The sequence below is a fragment of the Onychostruthus taczanowskii genome, unplaced genomic scaffold, assembly GCF_017590055.1.
Source record: "Onychostruthus taczanowskii isolate IOZ18803 unplaced genomic scaffold, ASM1759005v1 scaffold5, whole genome shotgun sequence".
NCBI lineage: Eukaryota > Metazoa > Chordata > Aves > Passeriformes > Passeridae > Onychostruthus > Onychostruthus taczanowskii.
Window position 1 is genome coordinate 7,023,068 of NW_024502568.1, and position 19,126 is coordinate 7,042,193.

A 19,126-nucleotide genomic window follows, 5' to 3' on the forward strand; every position below is an offset into this window, starting at 1 on the left:
CTAAAACCTTTTTAAATATGGCAGAGACAGAGATTGAGGTCATGTTCAAGGTATGGGCTCACGATGAGTTTAACCTGCTAGAAAAGATGTTTCTTCTTTGCTTTCTTGTAATTGTCCAGTGTTTGAATTTTCCTCTCTGGCCTTGGATGAGCTCTGTTCCCAAGGATCTGCTTCTGAGTAATGGCAGCTAATTTTGAGTCCATCGTCGTATAATTAGGATTGTTGTTTCTCATGTGCATTATTTTGCACTTGTCAATGCTGAATTTCATCTGCCATTTTACTGCCCACTCAGCATGGAGGGCTGCTTCTGTGACTCTTCATACTCAGCTTGAGATCTCACTATCCTGAACTGCTCTGTAGCATCTGCAAATAAGGTTTTACTGAAACTGCAGTGAAGATAAATGTCTTCACCATTCTGTTTCTTTAAATATCAGTGAAGGGAGTACTCAGATTTCGAGCTTTGCAAATACCTCATTAATTCAGGAAAACCTAAGAGTGAAATAAACAAACCTAGGTCCCATTTACATTACAAAGAGCTACTATACTGCAGGAACTGACTACAGCACAGGAGCCCAAGACACAACTGTTACAGTTCAGCACAGGGACACAGTGCAGGCCCCTCGGTGTGTTTTTGCTGCCCCACATGCTGACACTAGAAGTGGTTGTTGCTCCATGTGCAACTCTTGCATTTCTCTGCATCAGAAAAATTGATCTGTTTTTCTCCCTGGTGCCTGGGTTTAGTAAAATGCCAAATGACATCAGTAGCAAAGGTAAATCAGATTTCTAGAGTGCACACTCGTACCAGTCAAAGGGTTAATAGTAAAAGACAATTTGTTTTGTGAGAATGATTAACCTGACAGCAGTCTCTTTAAAAGAAATCAATGTCTTCATCTGGGCCAGCTAAGGGCTCCTGGGTGGGGAGGCAATCACTCTCCCTTTTACCAGGGATGAAGGGAGCCCAAGGGCCCCCAGCTCTCCCTTCCCCTTGCACAGAACCCAAGACACCCAACCCCCACATTTTGCACTGCAAGGCTTTGGCTGCGCTGACCCTCATCGGTGAGGCTGCTCCAGCCCCACCCTGCAGATCAACAATCTCTTACAGATGGCCTGCTGGCACAGCAAGCCTTCTGCAGGGCCTCACCTGTACTCCCTCTCCCGAAAGAGCTGAACAAGACTGGATCTGCCAGACTCTGTCCCGGATCGTGTGCAGGTTCAGTCCCTCGGCAATCTCCGACGCAGGGGCAGCCGTCAGCAAATCCTGCTTGTTAGCGAATATCAGCACGGGGACTCCGCTAAGCTTTTCTTCATCCAAAAGCTCAGCCAGCTCCTGTATCATTTACAAGGGAGTGGGGTGGGGGGAAGATGGTGAGAGGGAAGGGAAGAAAACCTTCAACCACCAATGCTTGTCTCTAATTAGAAATATATTTAGGGCAAATGCTAGAAGAGTGTGTTCCAGTGAAACCTAGATCTTATTATAAGAGAGCAAAAATGTATACAATCATCTCTGCCCAAGGTTCAAAAGCTATTTCTTCCAATTACAGGTTAGAAAAATCTTCATTTTGGTCTGAAATTAGCAGTTGCCTTAAAGGCTACAACGCTGTGTTTTACCAGTCTCTGATCCCAGGAGACCAAAACTGATGAAACAGCAAAAAAACAACATGTAAATTGGCAGTATGAGGAATCTGTCTTAAGTTATTGCCTGACTGACCTGATTTGTACCTGAGCAACCATTGACACTGGCTCTGATATCTTTGCTAATCATGAGTTTCAAGGGGTGGTTTGAAGTCTTAATCACTGCAATTTAAAAAGGAGAGGACTTCCCCACTCCCATCACCCCCCCACCAAAATGGAAATCTCCTTCCCACAGGAAAATGCTGATACTTTTGAAGGCATTGGTTAACTGAAGACAAGCTAGATGAGCCTTAATAGCTGAATTTTGGCTCCAGATGCAGACATTGGATGTCATCTTAAAAAATAGGTTTGTTCATTCAAAACTGGTTGACTCAAAAAGATTTTCTGAATAGCTCAAATCTGAATCTGCAGTGGATCAATGGTGGTAGAAATACTTCATGCCTAGGTTGTGCAATGGTCTCATGTGAAACCAGCACTCAGTCTCAAGTCACTTCCCTATGGGAACATATGACAAACTCAGCAGAACATGAACCTGTAGGGACTGCTGGCATTGCAGACAGATGAGTATGGGAGATTTTTGTGGCCTCCTTATTTAGCTGGAAAGGTCTCATGGTCTCAGATAACATTCTAACATCTTTTATCCACTGAATAGAAACTTCTGGATTAAACAAGTGCAGTAAGGGAGATGCTAAACTGCAGTGGAAACACAACTCCATCCCCCCAAGAGAAATGTTTGGTTTGGAAGCCAGGATGAGAGGATGGAGTTATAAACAGAACTGGCTGGGAATTTTTCAACAAAATAGGTCTTTCATCTGACACGGCTGATTTATTGAAACCAAAAGTGTTTGCGGAAATATGAGGAGGGGTTTAGGTTGGCTCCGCCTGACTCAGGCAAGTGATCTAAGCTGCTGCTTCCTTTCCATCTCTTTTGCCCAATGAATATTTAATTACTGATATAAAATTAAACAGCTCCAGCAAAGATTCCCCCACCCCTAGAACAACCAACAGTTCTGCTGTTGGGGTGTTTCCATGAGACTTGAGAGGCAAAAGATCAAGTATCTCCTTCAAATCAGGCAGAACAGAAGGCTTTAATCTACATCTCCCATTTCTATGGGGTAAATCTATTGCTAGCTATTTTGGGACACTGTCACTTTCAGAATTTTACACAATAAAGTTTAAAAGCCCTATTTTTGTTCCAACCTAAAACAAAAAATGTTACAAAACATCAGTAAAACGGAAATCTTATTTTCTGGCCAGTAATAGTTAGAAAGTTCTTAGCTTTTTTTACAATTACATCCAAAAGACAATCAAGTCAATATGATTTCCATTTCAGCTTCGTAAATAAGAAAATAGGATTCCTCAGGGTCTTGGTTTGGCAAGGTTTAAAGGACTTAGAGAAGTTTGTGCTTTCAGTATTAGGCTCCATTTGCTATTATTGTATAACTTTAATGAACAGTGTTCTATTTAAACAGAATTAGGCTACCTATTTTCCTTGTTTCACATCTACCAAAATAATCTGTATTGATGTTGAAAGGCAAGTCTATTGAAATGCAAATTTACTTCATAAACAACAAAATCTTCTTCCTAACTTTTGTGAGCAAGGGGCACTCAGAAGCACTGAGTCACTTCAAAGGAAGCTGGGCTTAAGTAACTTACCTGACCTGTTTCTTCAAACCTCTTCCTATCTGCACTGTCAATGACATAGATCTGAAAAAAGAAATGACAGGAAAAGTTACTCTTCCCAGAAGACACTCTTCCACAGCAGTATGTGCTTAAGTGAGCTGAACCTACTAATTATGCTTTTGGGCAAAAAGATCCTTGCTATTATTTGCAGCAAATGTTGACAAAACTTCATGATGTTCTGAAAGGAGAGGAACCACCTCTTTTAATGCTGGGGGAGTGGACAACCACGTGGGCAGAATCAGAAAGGAGCTGGCAGCGGTACTGGGGATGCTGTCACCATCACCATAGCATATATTATCTGAAGAGAACAGGAGACTGCTGCTACTGTTTCAAACTTATTGTTACAAGCTGAAGCTGAGCATAGGAGGGCAAAACCTGGGGAGCTAGACACGGCCTTTCACCCTAGCAAAGTGTACAAACACTGGCCTGGTGTGACTGTGCCGTGCTGCCCTCTAGCACCACCTCCTCAGTAAGCCACCAAGGCACACGATGCCACTCAGGGGACACAAGAATGTGTTGGGGACATTGAGTTTGCCTCCATCAGGCAATCCTAATGCAGCCTCTTGGAGAGGGTGGTTGGGTATGAGGGCTGAAGCCTGCAAGACTCCATCTTCAGCTGCCGTCTAAAAAAATGGGGAACCTCAGTACAACATGCAGGCAAGAATAGGCTGGTATCCCTTTTTCACTGCTTGATACATGAAGGTTTTTGAAGAAGGATGCTGGGATAGCAGACAGGAATAGGACTGTGACAAACACTGAGCATTTTGCTTCCAGTTGCTGCCATTCCCCATCAGTAGTGATTGAAGCTGCTAGCATGTCATCTGCATGCTCTTGGGTGGCTTACAGGGAGCAAGTGTCAGCCTGGTTTTCAGGGAATAGATGAGCACAGCACCCTGCCATCAAGATAAATGGCATCCTTGCAGGCAGTCTCAGCATAAGATTCCATGCTTCCAGGATAATTTTGATCAAATAGTAGGAGGAGGGAAGATCTCTAGCAGCAATATCTATTAAACAATAGACACTTTTAATGAGCAGCATTTGAGTTGTTTGAAGTGGGACCAAACACACAGCAGGAAAATCTGTATGCGAGGCCTGAGGAGGTAACCCAGCAACCTCCCAGGCGCTCTGCAGATCACCTGGGGGCTGATGTGCGCTGACAGGGGCTGGGGGACACGCGGCAGGGCCGGACGCAGCTGCGTGGGGATGCGTCAGCAGAGCGCGCACCCGGCGCCGCGTGATGGGGACCGGCCCGTGGGCATGACACGCGGGCCTCTCCCCGCAGCGTGATCCCAAGCACGTGCACCAATACTGGATCAGCTACACACGTCCTCCCCGCCCCTACCAAGCATCCACCCCTATGCATCCCATTTAGGGTAGGAAACGCAGAGCAAAAGAAAGGAAGAAGCTGCAGGGCTGGCAGGTGTGTTCTGGGGTGGGACTGGGCCGTCATCTGTCCTCCCTCGGGACATCTCTGGGAAGTCCACAACACATGAATGCGATGGTCGAGTGCTGCTTGTGAACTGAAAGGCAGCATCTTCCATATTAGAGTGCTTCTCTAACTGGGAAGGAATAGCTCTGGGTCCCATCCAGCCAGGCTTTCTCCTGCACCTCTCATTCCTCACTAGGGAGCTGTTTTGCAAGATGAGAACTAGATACAACAGTGCTTGGGGCAAAAGCCACAAAAGCACAGCAGAGAGAAAGCAAAGTATGTGCCGAGTGCCTACTTCCAAACCAGCAAGCACTGTGCCAAATAGCTGCAGGTGCCTGTCTGAATATGCAATCAGCCAGATATCCACACCTTATTTGCCTGCGTTAAGCTTCCAAATATCACAGGTGTGTGATGCAAGACCAAGCTCTTATTCAAAGGCACCTGCATGGATTTGAATTTGTAATTACTTCCTGCTTTTTAATACTCTTTAGAGGGTCCTTTCTGCTTTATGCAATGCAGTTCAGGGGAAGAGAGAAGCAGGGGGTCCTGGGAACTGTAGTGTATCTCATGTCCAACTTTCTTTTATGGCCAAGGCCACACAAGAGCCTGGCTTTGCCTGTGGCGCTTGGTAACATAGCTTACCAATTGGAACACCAGGCTGGAGAATGGAGATTTGAGAAGGAAATTCCTGTAAAGCTGGGTACCTCCTTTGAGAAACAAGCCAAAACACAACCTGGAAAAAATGGGTTGGGCCGAAGTTGCAAGTGGTGGGACTAGATGAAGAAATAGCGTGATAAATTGGCTCAATTTGTAAATGCACAATCTGCACCAGGTTTGTCAGAGGGTAAAAATACTGGCTAAAACAGGGGTAAGGACTGGCAGAAGACAGAGCGAGCCATCAGCATATACGTGATCCCAGTTTTGGTGTGTATGGAAATAGCAAAGCACTGCCCCAAGATGCCAACATCTCCCAGTTTGGGACTGGGTATCAGCATGAAGTGCACCTAGGGGAACTCAAGTCCATCTGTGCACCAGCTATTTCTCTGAATTCACACTGCTGCTTTCCCCAAACTGATTCTGCTTATACCTGCCCATTTTCTTAGTCATATGAAAAGAAGGGGTTTCTCTGTACATTGCTTTAACTGGGGTGAGAGAGGGGCAGGGAAAACAACTGCTTTCATCTCCTTCAGTCTTCAAATTCACCTTTATTTCTACACCTCCCACGCAGCGCACACTAGGAAGGGTGGAAGCCCACAGGCCAGTGTAGTTTTTTGTCTTTGCCAGCAGAGTCTTCCAGATATTGTTTTGTGGTTGCACAGCCTCTGCAGCCTGAGCACCTGCCACAGCAGGCAGAGATCCCAACGCTGCTGCTTTGCAGGGCTGCACTTGATCTGCACACTTACTGCCTCCCCACCACCCACAGCGCCAGAGCCTTGGCTCAGTGGGCACAGTCACCTCACAGCCACACCACGTCTCTGTCCTCAACAGCCACAGAGGAGCACAGTGTGTGTCCTGCTCGTTTCTCAAACCCAGATCTTACCCCATGGAAAATCTCACAGTTCCTCTTTACAAAAGCAACCAACCGGGTTTATGCAGTGATGGCTGTCCTTGAACTTTAGACTCCAAATTAAGGCTCAAAACTGAAGATTGGCTAAAGAGCGTATCAAGGGTTTATTAGTCACATTTAAACAACAGCTTCATTTGGACAACGTTTTCTAAGCCTGCAGGCACAGCCAGGCTGTTCAGCAACGGGACACAAGCCTTGGTGAACAGAATCCTATTCCTAGTTGCACTGATCCTTCCCTGCAAGTGCACTGAAGCTCCTGACACATTCCTGAGCATGTGTGTGACAGGAGGGAGGAATGGCTTCTTTCTGAGAGAGCTTCCTACTTTCCCATGGGAGCCTACAGACCTTGGTGTTCCTCTGTTCCCACAGGCAATAGTGCTTGGGGCAGAGAGAGGCCTGCAGCCCCCAGTCTGCCTTCACCCTGGCATGTGTGGCTGCATGCTAGAGGTGATCTTTGAAACTAGCCAAGACAGCACCTGGAGGATCCCAGGGCAATCTGCTCTGGCATGGAAAAACAAAGGTCCTGCACTGTAAATATAATTGTGGTCATCTGTAGCTAATTGTAAGGTAATTACAGCTAAATTGTCGAAACCATTAAAAGACAGTCTTATGATTAAAGGAGAAAAAGACAAGGGGTCTCTCTGTGTTCCTCACTCAGAAGCTTTCCAATCTGATGCCAGACAGAGCATTTAATTCTTATGCCTCAGTTTCCCTACCTATAAAACAAGGGCACCATACTGACCTACCTCTACACATGATGCTTAAGTCACTAATGCATGACAGGCCTTCAGAGCCTCCAGTGAAAGGAGCTATAGATGGATAAAGTACACATTATTAATGTTCTTTCATTTGAAAGAGACTGAGATGAGAGGAAAGGAACTGGCTACAAACAGCACCATCCTGTGAAAGTAAAAACATGCAACTGAATGATTTCTGCAAACATAACTGTATTTTTCTTACTGCACTCAACCAATCTTGCCATTTAGCTCAGAATAACTCCTGTTACAATGGCAATGGTGTTGCTGAGGGCTGGGACATTACATTACTTGTTTCTGAATTTCTGGCTGAGACCTTGGAAAGCCATTGCATGAACACAGCATTCAGCTGCAGCCAATACTCACAAGGATATCAGTGTTTTCAAAATAGTTCCTCCAGTATGGTCTGATCTTCCTCTGTCCGCCTATGTCCCATACGTTCAGTTTGAAGCCTTGAGACTGTACACTTTTGATGTTGAAGCCCTGGAAAGAGCAGAAACAAAGCCACACAGAGCATAAACCTGAATGGCTGGAGCATATTGGTAGCCAGACATTAACACCTTATATATCCCATGCCTGCAGTGTGCAGTGAGATGGGCTGGGCAGCCACAAAGATGGATCAGCTATGGGACAGGCACCAGCAAAAGCAGCTGATAACCATCAGTTTGTCAGTGTTCTTGGGTCAAGGGTTGATGCTGTCATGCCTATGGAGACATATGATGCAGTTAGTGCCCCGAGAGAGCTCAGCAGGGTGGGTGCAGGAAGAAGTGGGAGAGCTGCAGATAAGGAGAAAACAAGGGCACTGTGAGAAGAAAGATTGAGCTTGTGAAAGCTGAGTAGACAGTCACAACTAATATGAAGCCAGAGGTCTCAGCTCAATTCGACACGACACAGCTAATGCTGGGCTTAAAAGAGCAACAGCTGCACGTCTGAAGGGTCCATTTCATCAATTAGAGCACCAACTGAAAGTGCATTCAAGTAGAAAAACAGGATGTGGTGTGGGCTGGCAATGCGCTGCCACACCACCCAGGGGACCAAGGCTTGGAATTAGGGTGCCAAGGCTGGGAGCTTTGGGAGGCAGCTACGGGGTGGGGGGGAGCATCTCCCATAGCTCTCTAGCAACCTCCTCTGGAGCAATGCTGCAGTGCTTCTGATGGGAGCTATCCCTCTCCTCCACCCCCAAAGCTCAACAAAAGGGCATGAGAGATATTAGAGAGGAGCACTGGTATACGCAGAACCCTTGGAGCTGGTTGGGTGAAAGATGCAAGCAGACAAGGGTTTATCCAGTGCTGCAGTATCCACTCTACATGTCCCTGTTTAGCAAAAACAACAGGAACGAAGTCTCATCCATGCAATCATAGCATGACTCCAAAGCCTTTTGCAGAACTCCACAGCACTCATCCACTTTTGCACTACCTGACCAATCTGGCCTGAAGCTCTCTGGCTCCTTCAGGAAGCCTCCTCTAGGCAGAAAAGACACAAACTCAATGGTGCACCAGGCTCCAGTTGCTCCTCCTTTTACTGAAAGACTCTGATGAATCATGAGTGCTTTGTATTACGTGGCAGGTGGGACCAGAGTAACTGCCTCAAGAAGGAAAGGCCTTCCTCACCTGTGTTGGGGTGATGTGGCTGATGTCCTCTGATGCCAGCTGTTTCAGGAGCGTGGTCTTGCCTGCATTATCCAGTCCCAAGAGGAGGATTCTCACCTCCTGGTCTGGGGTGCTTTTTAGTTTGCGCAGGATTGACAGTAAACCCTAAATGCACAAGAGAGACCATAGCTGTTACTTCCCGCTCCAACTCTCGTCCCCCACAATGTTATGCCTTCTTCCCTGGAAATGGATTCTGTCTGGTGGTGGGTCCCAAGACACCCTGAATACCTTTCTGCAGTCCCTATTCCCATTTCATTTCCCACTCCTCCCTTTGCCCCTATTTTCTTCCATCTCAGAGTATCAACAAGGTCTCAGACAGCACAAATGTCACGCAGTGGGGTGCCCTGCGGGCTGCACTGCTCTTGTCACACAGCTGTTTGGCATTCCCTGTGCCAGGGAGACAGTGCCTAATGCATACGCTGTGCAGAAGCTGCACACCATGTCCTTGCAAGCTCTTCATTACCTTTATCAGAGGGAAAACCCCATTAATTCCTTTTGCCTCCTAGGTAACTGCAGGTTACTATGTACCTGACATTGGTTCTTCTCATAGTAACTACCCTGGTCATCTCAAACCCCATTTATCTGTCTAAAACATGCGGAACCCATGGGGCATATGCAGTTCTGATTCTCAGGATGTAGCACTTAACAACTACCTCAGATTACCACACATCCTCACTAAGAAAAGCACAGTGGATTCCAGTCATTACCCAGGCTCAGCTCTCTGAGCTGACAGTATCACTCAGGATTAGGAAACAGAATATGCAGGTCAGCTCATTTACAAACACATACCTTACAGCAGCACACCCAAGCTTTTGTCAGTGCCACCAGTCAGAGACCAGCACCTCTCTTAAATGGCTGGAAAAATATTCTGGATCCTGGCAGGTATCCAAGAGATGCAAATCACCCAATTTCCACCTGCCTCTCACTGCCCACCCCACCCCACTCCACAGGAGAGGGACACTTGCAGCCAAGGGCACAGGAGCAGACTGTGACACCAGGAATGCCTCTGTGTCTTTGGCATGCTGCCACACTACTCTGCAGCCCCCGCATGTCAGGGACTCCTCCTCAGAGCCCAAGAAGCACACACCACATGGAGACCCTGCATGTGGACACAGGTGCTCTTGCTACTAATTCACCTGAGAAAATTCAGGAAAGAAATACACCTACAGCCCCTTCTGAAGCCCTCAGCATTCCTGTTCCATCTCTCCAGGACAATTCCCTTGTTGAAGCCCACTGAAACCAAGAGCCAGGAAGAAAGTTCAAATATCAGCAGAAACCTGAGCCCATGGGGCCCATATCTCAAGCCTTTTTGTTCTCCCAATAGCAAAATGGAGAAAATGCTTCTTGTCGACCTGCAAGGTGTAATCAGTTAAATGTCTTGAAGTGCTTTGTTGCTATGAGGAACTAAACCCTCTAAATATTCCTGCTGAGAGCCAAGGACTATTTGAGCCTTGAAGGTTGCTCCGATGCCTTCCAGATCGTGACAATCAGAAACTTGTCCTCAGGATAAAGAGCTGCACGTCGCAGTACAACTGTCACCGCTGCAACGCATCCCCTGTCTCCAGCAGTGTCCTTCTGCCCACTCCCAACCTCAGCCATTCTGCAAATGCTGCTTCTGACTGCTCACCTCCCTGCTCCCAGGTGGGAGTGCTTTGGGAAGGACTCAGCACTACAGGTCGTGATGCTAAAGCTTTTAGTAACGCTCAGAGATTCAAATGCATGTGACATCTGATCCACCCCTGTAAGCATTTTTGATTTCAGAGTAATTTAATGGGTTTCTGTTAAATTACCAGCTACAGCTCAAAATACATGTGTGATGTGTAAAAAACAAGGAGGAGAGAAGGAACTTAGTAAAACTGGGTTCAAAAGGTATGTGTAGAAAGCTGCAGGATTGCCACTGTTGCTGTGCTTTTAAAAAGCACTGTGGAAAGCTGAGGTTCAGAAATTCAGAGCTTGTGCAAGCAACAGCAAAACTGCAATCTTACTGCCCAATAAGCAGGCTCAAGGTATCACCTATTTCGTAGGTGACAGACAGGTAAAACACTGGGAATTCAGGCCCTGCTCAAGAGCTGTGAATTACAAATGGGCTCTGCTTGGTAGAGGGTGCTATGCCTGCTCAGTACAGGCACTGGCACAGGCACAGTAAATCCCCAGCTTTTAGTTGAAGCGTACAGGCCTGTAACACCATGTGCAGGACCCTGAGGGCCAGATGCTCACAGCTGGCTCTCACCCATGGGCCCATGGCTAATGAATTCAAACGGCTGTGTTCAGTGCAGCCAGTCACTGCAAGCCCTGCCAGCCCAACAGCTCATCTCCCTGGCCACAGTGCCCAACCCATGTTCTGCCCTGATGATGGTCTGCACTTCCACACGTCTGAGGAAAGAGAAAAGGAACAGCAGCAAAAACACCTCTAGTGGTTACTTGTTTATATGCATGTCCTAAGTGCCCTTGACATCATTAAGAAGCACAAGTTTTAACTGCATGACTAGCAACACATTTTCTTTTCACCTGCCATCAAATATACAGTTGTGTTTGTTGGCTTGTAAATTTGTGGATTTCAGCTCAGTGTGGACAGACTCCACAGGAGCAGGAACTCTAAAATTCACACATTCTCCTTCCTTTCTAGGGAAACACTGAATTTCCCATTCTTATGGGCCTGACCCAAAGCCAATGTACACCAGCCAAAGCACTACTGCCGACTTTGGAGAGCTCTGAATCAGGCCCTATTATTTTAGTTTATTGCTCACAGTTAAAAAAAGAAGCTGTTGAAATGCTAATCCTATTCACAGCTCCACTTGCTAAGAGCAGAGCAGTGTATCCCAGAGCAGATCAGGATTAGGTGCCTTTATATTTCAGAATTCAACTCCAAAATACTGAGCGCAAAGAAATGTATTACAAAGTATTGCTTATCTACCACGGAGCAATTCTCGAGGGTCGGGAAGAGGAACAGTTGTAAATGTTAATAGAGCTTCTCCCATTGTAGATGGATGCTATTTCTGGGCTAGTATGACAGCCTATGAGAAAACGATCAGCATCGTTCCATATTCTACTCAAGTGACACTGCTGCATGGCTGATCACAGGATTATCGGGGGTAGCCAATAGAAGAGAAGATATATATAGAAATAAAAGTATTCTCTAAGGTATAAAGTAAGCTGATTTAAAAGGCTGGAAGACAAGCAAGCCAACATAGAGAAGTGGACTTTATTTCAGTAGCTGCCAGCATAGGTTACATGGTCTGTATATACAACTTAAATCAAGAGCCAAATAATAGTATTGGTTCTGTGACTGTTACTATTTTGTAAATAGTATTTAAAATATGAATCTAGCATTCTCCCTGTAGTTAGCAAAGATTTAAAACTAAAGAAAGCCTGTGCAGATGCATTTCTCATTTTTTTTCTTTTAAATTTTTTTTAATTGATCTTGTGAGCACACTGGCTAGAAAGACAGAAGGCATTTCCTGACAGCTTAGTAGACTGGAAAAAATATCTCAGCAGAGTTCCCTGCTGCATGCCACTACGATGTGGGACAAGCAGCCCCTGTTGCACACACACTGAAGGACAAGCACTCCTCTGCTGGCAAACACAATGCTGAAACCAACGGGCTGAGGAGAGTCAGAAAAGCAGTGCTTTGTTATTGATGGGAGTTGTCAGGTAAAAAGCCATGAAATGGCAAGATCTGGTGCAAAGAGGATGCACCGAAACAACAGAGGAGGAAGAGCAGATTTTTGAAGCAGGGCAGGTAAGAAATGTCTCATGCTGGGACTTAGCCAGTAGTGAGAAGAGAGGATTCCCAGGATGCCTGCATAGCAGCCAGGCCAGTGGCACTTGCTCACTGGAGTGTCCAGGGTGAGAAGCAGGACAAGTCTTGAGCAGGCCAGGGTAGATGTGAGCTGGCTGAGGAGCCACAGAGACGCCTCACAGGAGTGTAAGGGCAGCGTGTCGGCTGCACAAAACTAAGCAGACTGCGGCATCTGTAACAGAGCAGGGAACTGCAGATGCTGCTCAGATAATGAACAGCACAGCATGGCAGCGTGTGCAGCCTTTGGAGAAGGGCAGCCAGACAGAGCAGCTCAAGGCTGGGCACAGTCAGCCAGCATCCGCTTCTTGGTCACCTCTGGGTTAAGCAAACTATGTCTTATATCAGATTGGCTTGTTTAAAAACATCTTTGTCCTTGGTGGAGAGGGTTTTCTTTACAAGCACCGTGAGGAGACAGACTGATGGGGTCAGCAATGAGGAGACTGTATTTTCCAGACAGTGAGCGGGGACATACAATAAAGAAAAAGAGACTCCTGACAATTACTATGAAATCAGAGTGGGACATTAAATTCGAAGATGCAACTAAATGGGTAAGAGCACTCATGAACACATTGAGCATGAAAGCAAAGCTAACCATCTTATTAGCATCCTTCAGAAAACAGAGATGTGTGGTTTTATGAAAGTATATCATTGCTAGGTTTAAAATACCCACCAAATTATCAAAGGACTTTCAATTATAGCTGCATGCAGTAATCCTATTCTCTCTCTCAAAAAAAAAAAAATCCTACATATATAAAAATACAGTGACATTTATAGTCCTAGCTAAGGGTTTTGTGGGTTTATTCATGCTGTGTATGGGTCTCTTCAACTAGTTGATGCATGTAACTACATCCTGTACCACAGAAGCCACTGAAAGGAAGATTCACTTTACAGGCCAAAGCAAAAATTGGTTTGGGACAAACAGAGCATTGAGATAATCTGTTTAAATATTGTATCAGATTGGCAATATAAAGCCATAATGGAAAGAACAATTCTCCCTTGTACTGAGGGCTGGATGCACGGATCATGGATAAAAAGCGTGGCCCGCAAGCTGCTGCAGAGCACAGTTGATTCTTATTAGGAAAGAGAAGTAAATGTATTCTGTTTAACTTTATTAGCCACAAAGCTTAGATAATGAATTTAAAATAAAGCCACCCTCAGTCACCACCAATTGCTTATCTACTAGATGTGGACATTTGGGTAGAATCAATTCACTTCACCAAGATGTAATAGAGCACAAAGCTCAGCAGCTCAGCCTGCCATTACGACAACATCTTCCCCATCTCTACACTCCTGCAGAGATGCCCTCTTCCCCACTACTGCAACCACAAGTCACTTTATCCTCAAGATTCATCTCAGCCAAGTACATTTGCCACTGAGATGACAATTCCTGTCTCCCCACAGCTCCCCAGCACTGCTGAGCTCTATTCTCAGACTTTCCTACAACCGTGGGAGAAACTTCACAAAATATCCATAAAACCATCCCATGATTCTTCTGCTAATTCCTTCTCTGCCACACCTACAATCTTTGATGAGGTTTAGGCAGCAAATGGGTCAAGTTCAAACCTGTCTTGGATTCTACTTATTCATATCAGTTGGTTATCTCTCACCCCAGACAGACTGTATTTCCATGGCATGGGAGCACCTTGGTGCTCTGCTGGCACAGCACCTAGCACAGCTCTGGGCACCAATTTATTTACTTTCTATTAAGCAATATGGTAGCAGTTCACCATTTTCAAAGCGTAAGTTAAAGATAGAGGGTACACGTGACGATTTCAGAAAGTCACACGGGAGGAGCTGACACAGGGAAGGACGAGGGGCTTAGCTGAGCCAAATATCTTGCCTTTCACAGTGGATATATGAGGCTACATTTGTCATCGAGGGTGCAATCCTGCACACACAGAGCTGGAGGAGGGGAGTCCTTCCTGACAACTGCACTGATTAGCTGGTGCCCTGAAGAATGACGTCTGATTACCTTTATCTTCGGCTGCAGAACTGCAAATGTCACTAATGGTCATAAAATCATCCAGTCTTTTTCAAAATACAACCGAAGTAAATTAATCTATTGAGCACAGTTTATTCAATACTTCTTACTCTGGCAAAACTCCCAAAAAATCATTTGCTTACTGCATGTCTCCACCATATGGTGTCATTCAATGCAGACTTTCTCTCCTGCATTGAAATCCAAAATTTAATGGAGTCAAGTCACCTACAGAGTTTTTCCAGCTCAAACCTACTAATGTAATTTTCTGTCAAAGAGGTCACACAGCACTTTCCGGTTTGATACACAAACCAATACCAGCATGAATCCTCTTTTCATAATTAAAATCAAAATGTTCTGGTTTCAGCAGGTTTGAAAGAAGTATTTTGCCCTGTGCAGAGAAGAGCCAATGCCCAGCACTGGACAATGTCAGCAGTCTCTGTCTGGTTTCAGAACTTCAAAGTCTTGGCAAGTGACTGGTATACTCTCCTATCTGCAGGTGATTTCTCATATCAATCTCACAGCAATCACTAAAACAAACCAAAAAACATGACATTGAACTGTACTGAAAACTAAAGTAGTGAGACACTTATAATACTTGAAAGCATTTTTAGTGGGGCCATTTTAAATAGAGCCTTACTGCCAAGGAGCAAGGGACAAAATAAAGAATTTCTAAGTATGAGGTACGCCTAGAGCAGGCAAGACATGTATGCTGGTTTTCCTAGAAACATGAGCTCAAGACCAGGAGAAAGATGACTGACTATGCATTTAGCTATGCTGTTATTTTATCCTCTTCACCAGATGTGCCTTATGTCAGCTAGGCACTCTGTGACTCAGTTTCCTCAACTATAAAACAGGGCCACACGTTGATAAATCTGGTTTTGACACAATGATGTCATCTTCAATCAATGGTTTTAGAAAAACACTGACCACCCTCTGGCCCCAGCATCCATGAATAACATACCATGTCTCTTGGTAAAGATTGTTATTACAGTGACAATAGGAAGCATTATTGTGACGAGGAAGCCACAAGCTCTGCTTTACACAGCATTTCCCAAACTTTGGAAAGCAGCATATCCTTTCATGTCGCAGCCTCCCTTCGCCCTTGCCGTGCGCCCACTGCAGATGCTGCTTAGCGGTGCCAAAGACTTTCAGCACTACACATCTCTCATGCTTTGCAGTTTTATGGCTCATCCTTCCCTCCGTGCTCCAACTATGACCTTCCACCACCCCTGCCCCACAGCTGTGAGAAATCCTAGTATGCTCTGCAGAAGAAGACACTGCTCCTCCGTACTTACTCACTTGGATGAACACTGAAATAATTTAAAGCTCGGCATTAACCCTCTTCTCACTGCAGTTGGAGCAAGCGGTCGTTGAGGGGAGTTTAAGCGCTTCCCAGTGCCATCAGGACATGGCAGGAACGTGCTCACAGGCAGCTACCATGGTTCAGATGACAAGCAGTAAATTGTTACATCAAGCTGTCTGGATGATTTCTGACTGCTGACCCATACCCCCAGGCTGCCATAGCTGCTTTGGATGTATTTCCTGCTGTTTCAGAGTTTCTACCACAAATGATTATTCTGTTTTAGTGAAAGTTGAGAATCTAGAGAGATAGTGCATTGCTCTCCAGTCCTCTGTCCTGTCCACCCAGCCCACCAGGCACCCCAAAGTGCCACCCACCCTGCCTGAGAGACTATAATTCAAAAAAACAACTCCAAGAAGTGTAAAAGAGACAAAGAGGCAGTAAAATGTTGTATCAAATAACACGAACCCTGGCGAACACCCAGTCACCCTCTCTGCACACAAAGCGCCTGGATAAGAGCAGCCAGATCCCAGACTACACCAGCTTATCAGGACACCATAAGGCAGAAGAGCAGATCTGGCAGCTGCAAGCCAAACGTGTCCCACAAAGCACTGCACTGCTGCAGGCAGCTGCCCTCATCTCTACAGCAGATGTCCATCCTGTGATGGCTTTGGTGCCTGGTGTGACATTCTCCATCACCAACTCATCTGAAACAGAGCAGATCCCACAGGCTTCATCTCAGTCTTCTTCTCTGTGACCCAGCAGGTAGGGATGCGGCCAGAATTAACCCAGTGAAGGTGAGAAGCTGCCTTTGGTGCTCTTGCTTACAACTCTTCCCATGCATGAGTCCCTCTACTTGCATAAATCCAACTTATGTCCACAGGGCTCCTGGACAAAATAAGGCTTTACCCTTGGGAAAGCTCCTTCCCCATTGCTATTCCCTTCTGCTTGTGCTCTCTCTTCATGCAGCATCCTCATGAGTGGCTGCATATGCACGGCAGCTCTTTTTCACCACCCTCACCCATAGTTCCAACCCCTCCTTCTAGTCCTCCCTGCACTTTGCCAGCATCCCACTTGTCCCACCCCAACTACTTTGGCATTTAACCCAAATTGTTTCCAACACCTGGATGACCCTGGTCCATTATCTAATTTTCCTCCAACCTCAATTTAGACTACACTACACCCTCACTACCCCACCTGTCTCCCAGCACTGCCCTCCACTCAAGACACCCAGTTTTTGCCTTCAATCCATGCTACTACCTCTCAAACAATTTATTTCTCTCTTCCAACACTTATTTTCTCCTTGGGATCTTTCTTTCCCTCATCAACAACAAAACTCCACTTCCAGTCATTCCCACTGTTTATTTTTATTTCTTCTTTTGAACCCAGACTGTCTCTCATCTTGCCAGCCCATGGCAGAAAACCCCAGAGCACACAACATCCCAGCAAACTATCCTAGTCAGCCAAACACTGACTGGATTTTCCCACTGACTCACTGGACTGTCCATCCCACCCAACTGGCAGTTTTATTTCAGCCATGGAGCACTGTGTCCTGAACATTTCTGAACACCTAACCCCTTCAGTCTCTCTCTGCCATGATTGATACACAACCCTTTCTCAGGCTCTGTATCAAAAACCAACCCTTCCACCTCAGCAAGTTCTCTTCTAGCCCCCTCAATTTCTACAGATAGGATCCAAGTCCCAGGGTGGCCTCCTCCCACCTTGGCTGGGTTGTCCAGCTTTAGAGTCACAGATGCTCCCAGACTCTTCACAGACAATCTCTGAGCACTGCCTTCCATCCTTGCCAGGCTCTTCCATTGCTCCTTCCCTCCTCAGGCCACTGCCATCCTGGTCCCCAGCCCTCCCAAGCACCCAGCCCTCCACCACACCTTCCACACCTCGACTGAATCAACTCCAGGCATGCTGATTCCATCCCAACAAAGAGCCCCCCACAGCATCCTTCAGCCTCCCAGCCTCTGTCTAGACCTGATTCACAGAATCATAAAATCAATTAGATTGGAAAAGACCTCTGAGATCACCAAGTCCAACCTATGACTGAACACTTATATGTCAACTAGAGCATGGCACCAAGTGCCATGTATAATCTTTCCAATCTTTCCAATCTTTCCCTAAACACCTCTAGGGTTGGTGATTAAACCACCTCCCTGGCCAGTCCTTTACAATGTCCAATCACCCTTTCTGTGAAGAAATTCTTCCTAATGTCCAGTCTAAGCCTCCCCTAGCATGGCTCGAGGCTATTTCCTCCTGTCCTGTCACTTGGGTCACTTCTGCCTGGGAGAAGAGGCCGATCCTCACCTGTCTACAACCTCCTTTCAGGTAGCTAGAGAGTGATAAGGTCAGCCCTGAGTTTCCTCCTCTTCAGACTACACAATCCCAGCTCCTTCAGCCACTCCTCACAGGACTTGTGCTCCAGGCCCTTCACCAGTTCTGTTGCCTTTTTTGGGACTCAACCCCCTTTTTCGTGTCCCCCATAACATCTGCATGCTGCCAGGGCCCCAACCCCAGCCAGGAAGTTCCACGGCTGGAGGCCCCACACTTGCCCTGTTCTCATCCCTTTGTATGGGTGCCTGAACCTGCAGAGCCCCAGCACCCAGGCAGGCATGGGTGCACCCCAGGCGGGCACTCAGAGCCCAGGCCAGCCGCACTCCCTGGGTGGGTGTCACAGGATGGCTCAGGCTGCAAGGGACCACAGTCGGTCATCTGCTCCAAGCTCCCGCTCAGGCACGGTCATCCTTGAGCACATGGCACAGGATCGTGTCCAGGTGGCTCTGGAATGTCTCCACTGAGGGAGACTCCACTAACTCTGCGCAATCTGTTCCAGTGTGTGGTCACCCGCGCGCCAAAGTTCTTTTTTGTATTCAGGTGGAATTTCCTGTGCATCACTTTCTGCCCGTTGCCTTTTATCCTACTGCCCGACAGCACCAAGCAGAGCCTGGCTCGGTCCCCCCGGTTCCACCGCCTTGGCACCCCCGCTCATGGCCCAAGGCCTGCCCGTGCCGCCACGAGCCCGGCCGGGCCCGAAAGACCCTCCGGCCCCCATCACGCCACGCTCCGCGGGGGGATCATCCGCGGCCCCAGGCGCCCCGGCCGCGCTGGTCCGGCCCTCACCCGCGCCGCCGGCCCCGGCCCGGCCCGGCCCGGCCCCGCTCGCCCCCGCCCCGCTCACCATCCTCGGCGCGGCCCGCGGTTACCATGGGCAACTGCGTCACACCCACCCCGCGCGCCGACGTGCCCGCGCCGGGGGAGGGACCAGCGATGGGACCGCCCACAAAATGGCGCATGCGTACTCGGGCGGCCCTGCCGGGGGGAG

The 19,126-nt window shown here is 47.0% G+C and overlaps 1 protein-coding gene across 2 annotated transcripts in view; it reads right to left on the reverse strand.

Annotated features, from left to right (window-relative positions):
• ARL3 (ADP ribosylation factor like GTPase 3) overlaps positions 1-19,069 on the reverse strand; it is a 30,432-nt gene extending 11,363 nt beyond the window's left edge. For both annotated transcript variants that reach the window (XM_041415568.1, XM_041415569.1), the window contains exons 1-5: positions 18,983-19,069; positions 8,677-8,820; positions 7,433-7,549; positions 3,289-3,339; positions 1,142-1,327 (exon numbers count right to left, since the gene is read on the reverse strand). In XM_041415568.1, coding sequence (XP_041271502.1) covers positions 1,142-1,327; positions 3,289-3,339; positions 7,433-7,549; positions 8,677-8,820; positions 18,983-18,985 — 501 coding nt within the window. In that variant the 5' untranslated portion in view covers positions 18,986-19,069. The remainder of the gene's footprint in view (positions 1-1,141; positions 1,328-3,288; positions 3,340-7,432; positions 7,550-8,676; positions 8,821-18,982) is intronic.
• Between the last annotated feature and the right edge of the window lie 57 nt (positions 19,070-19,126).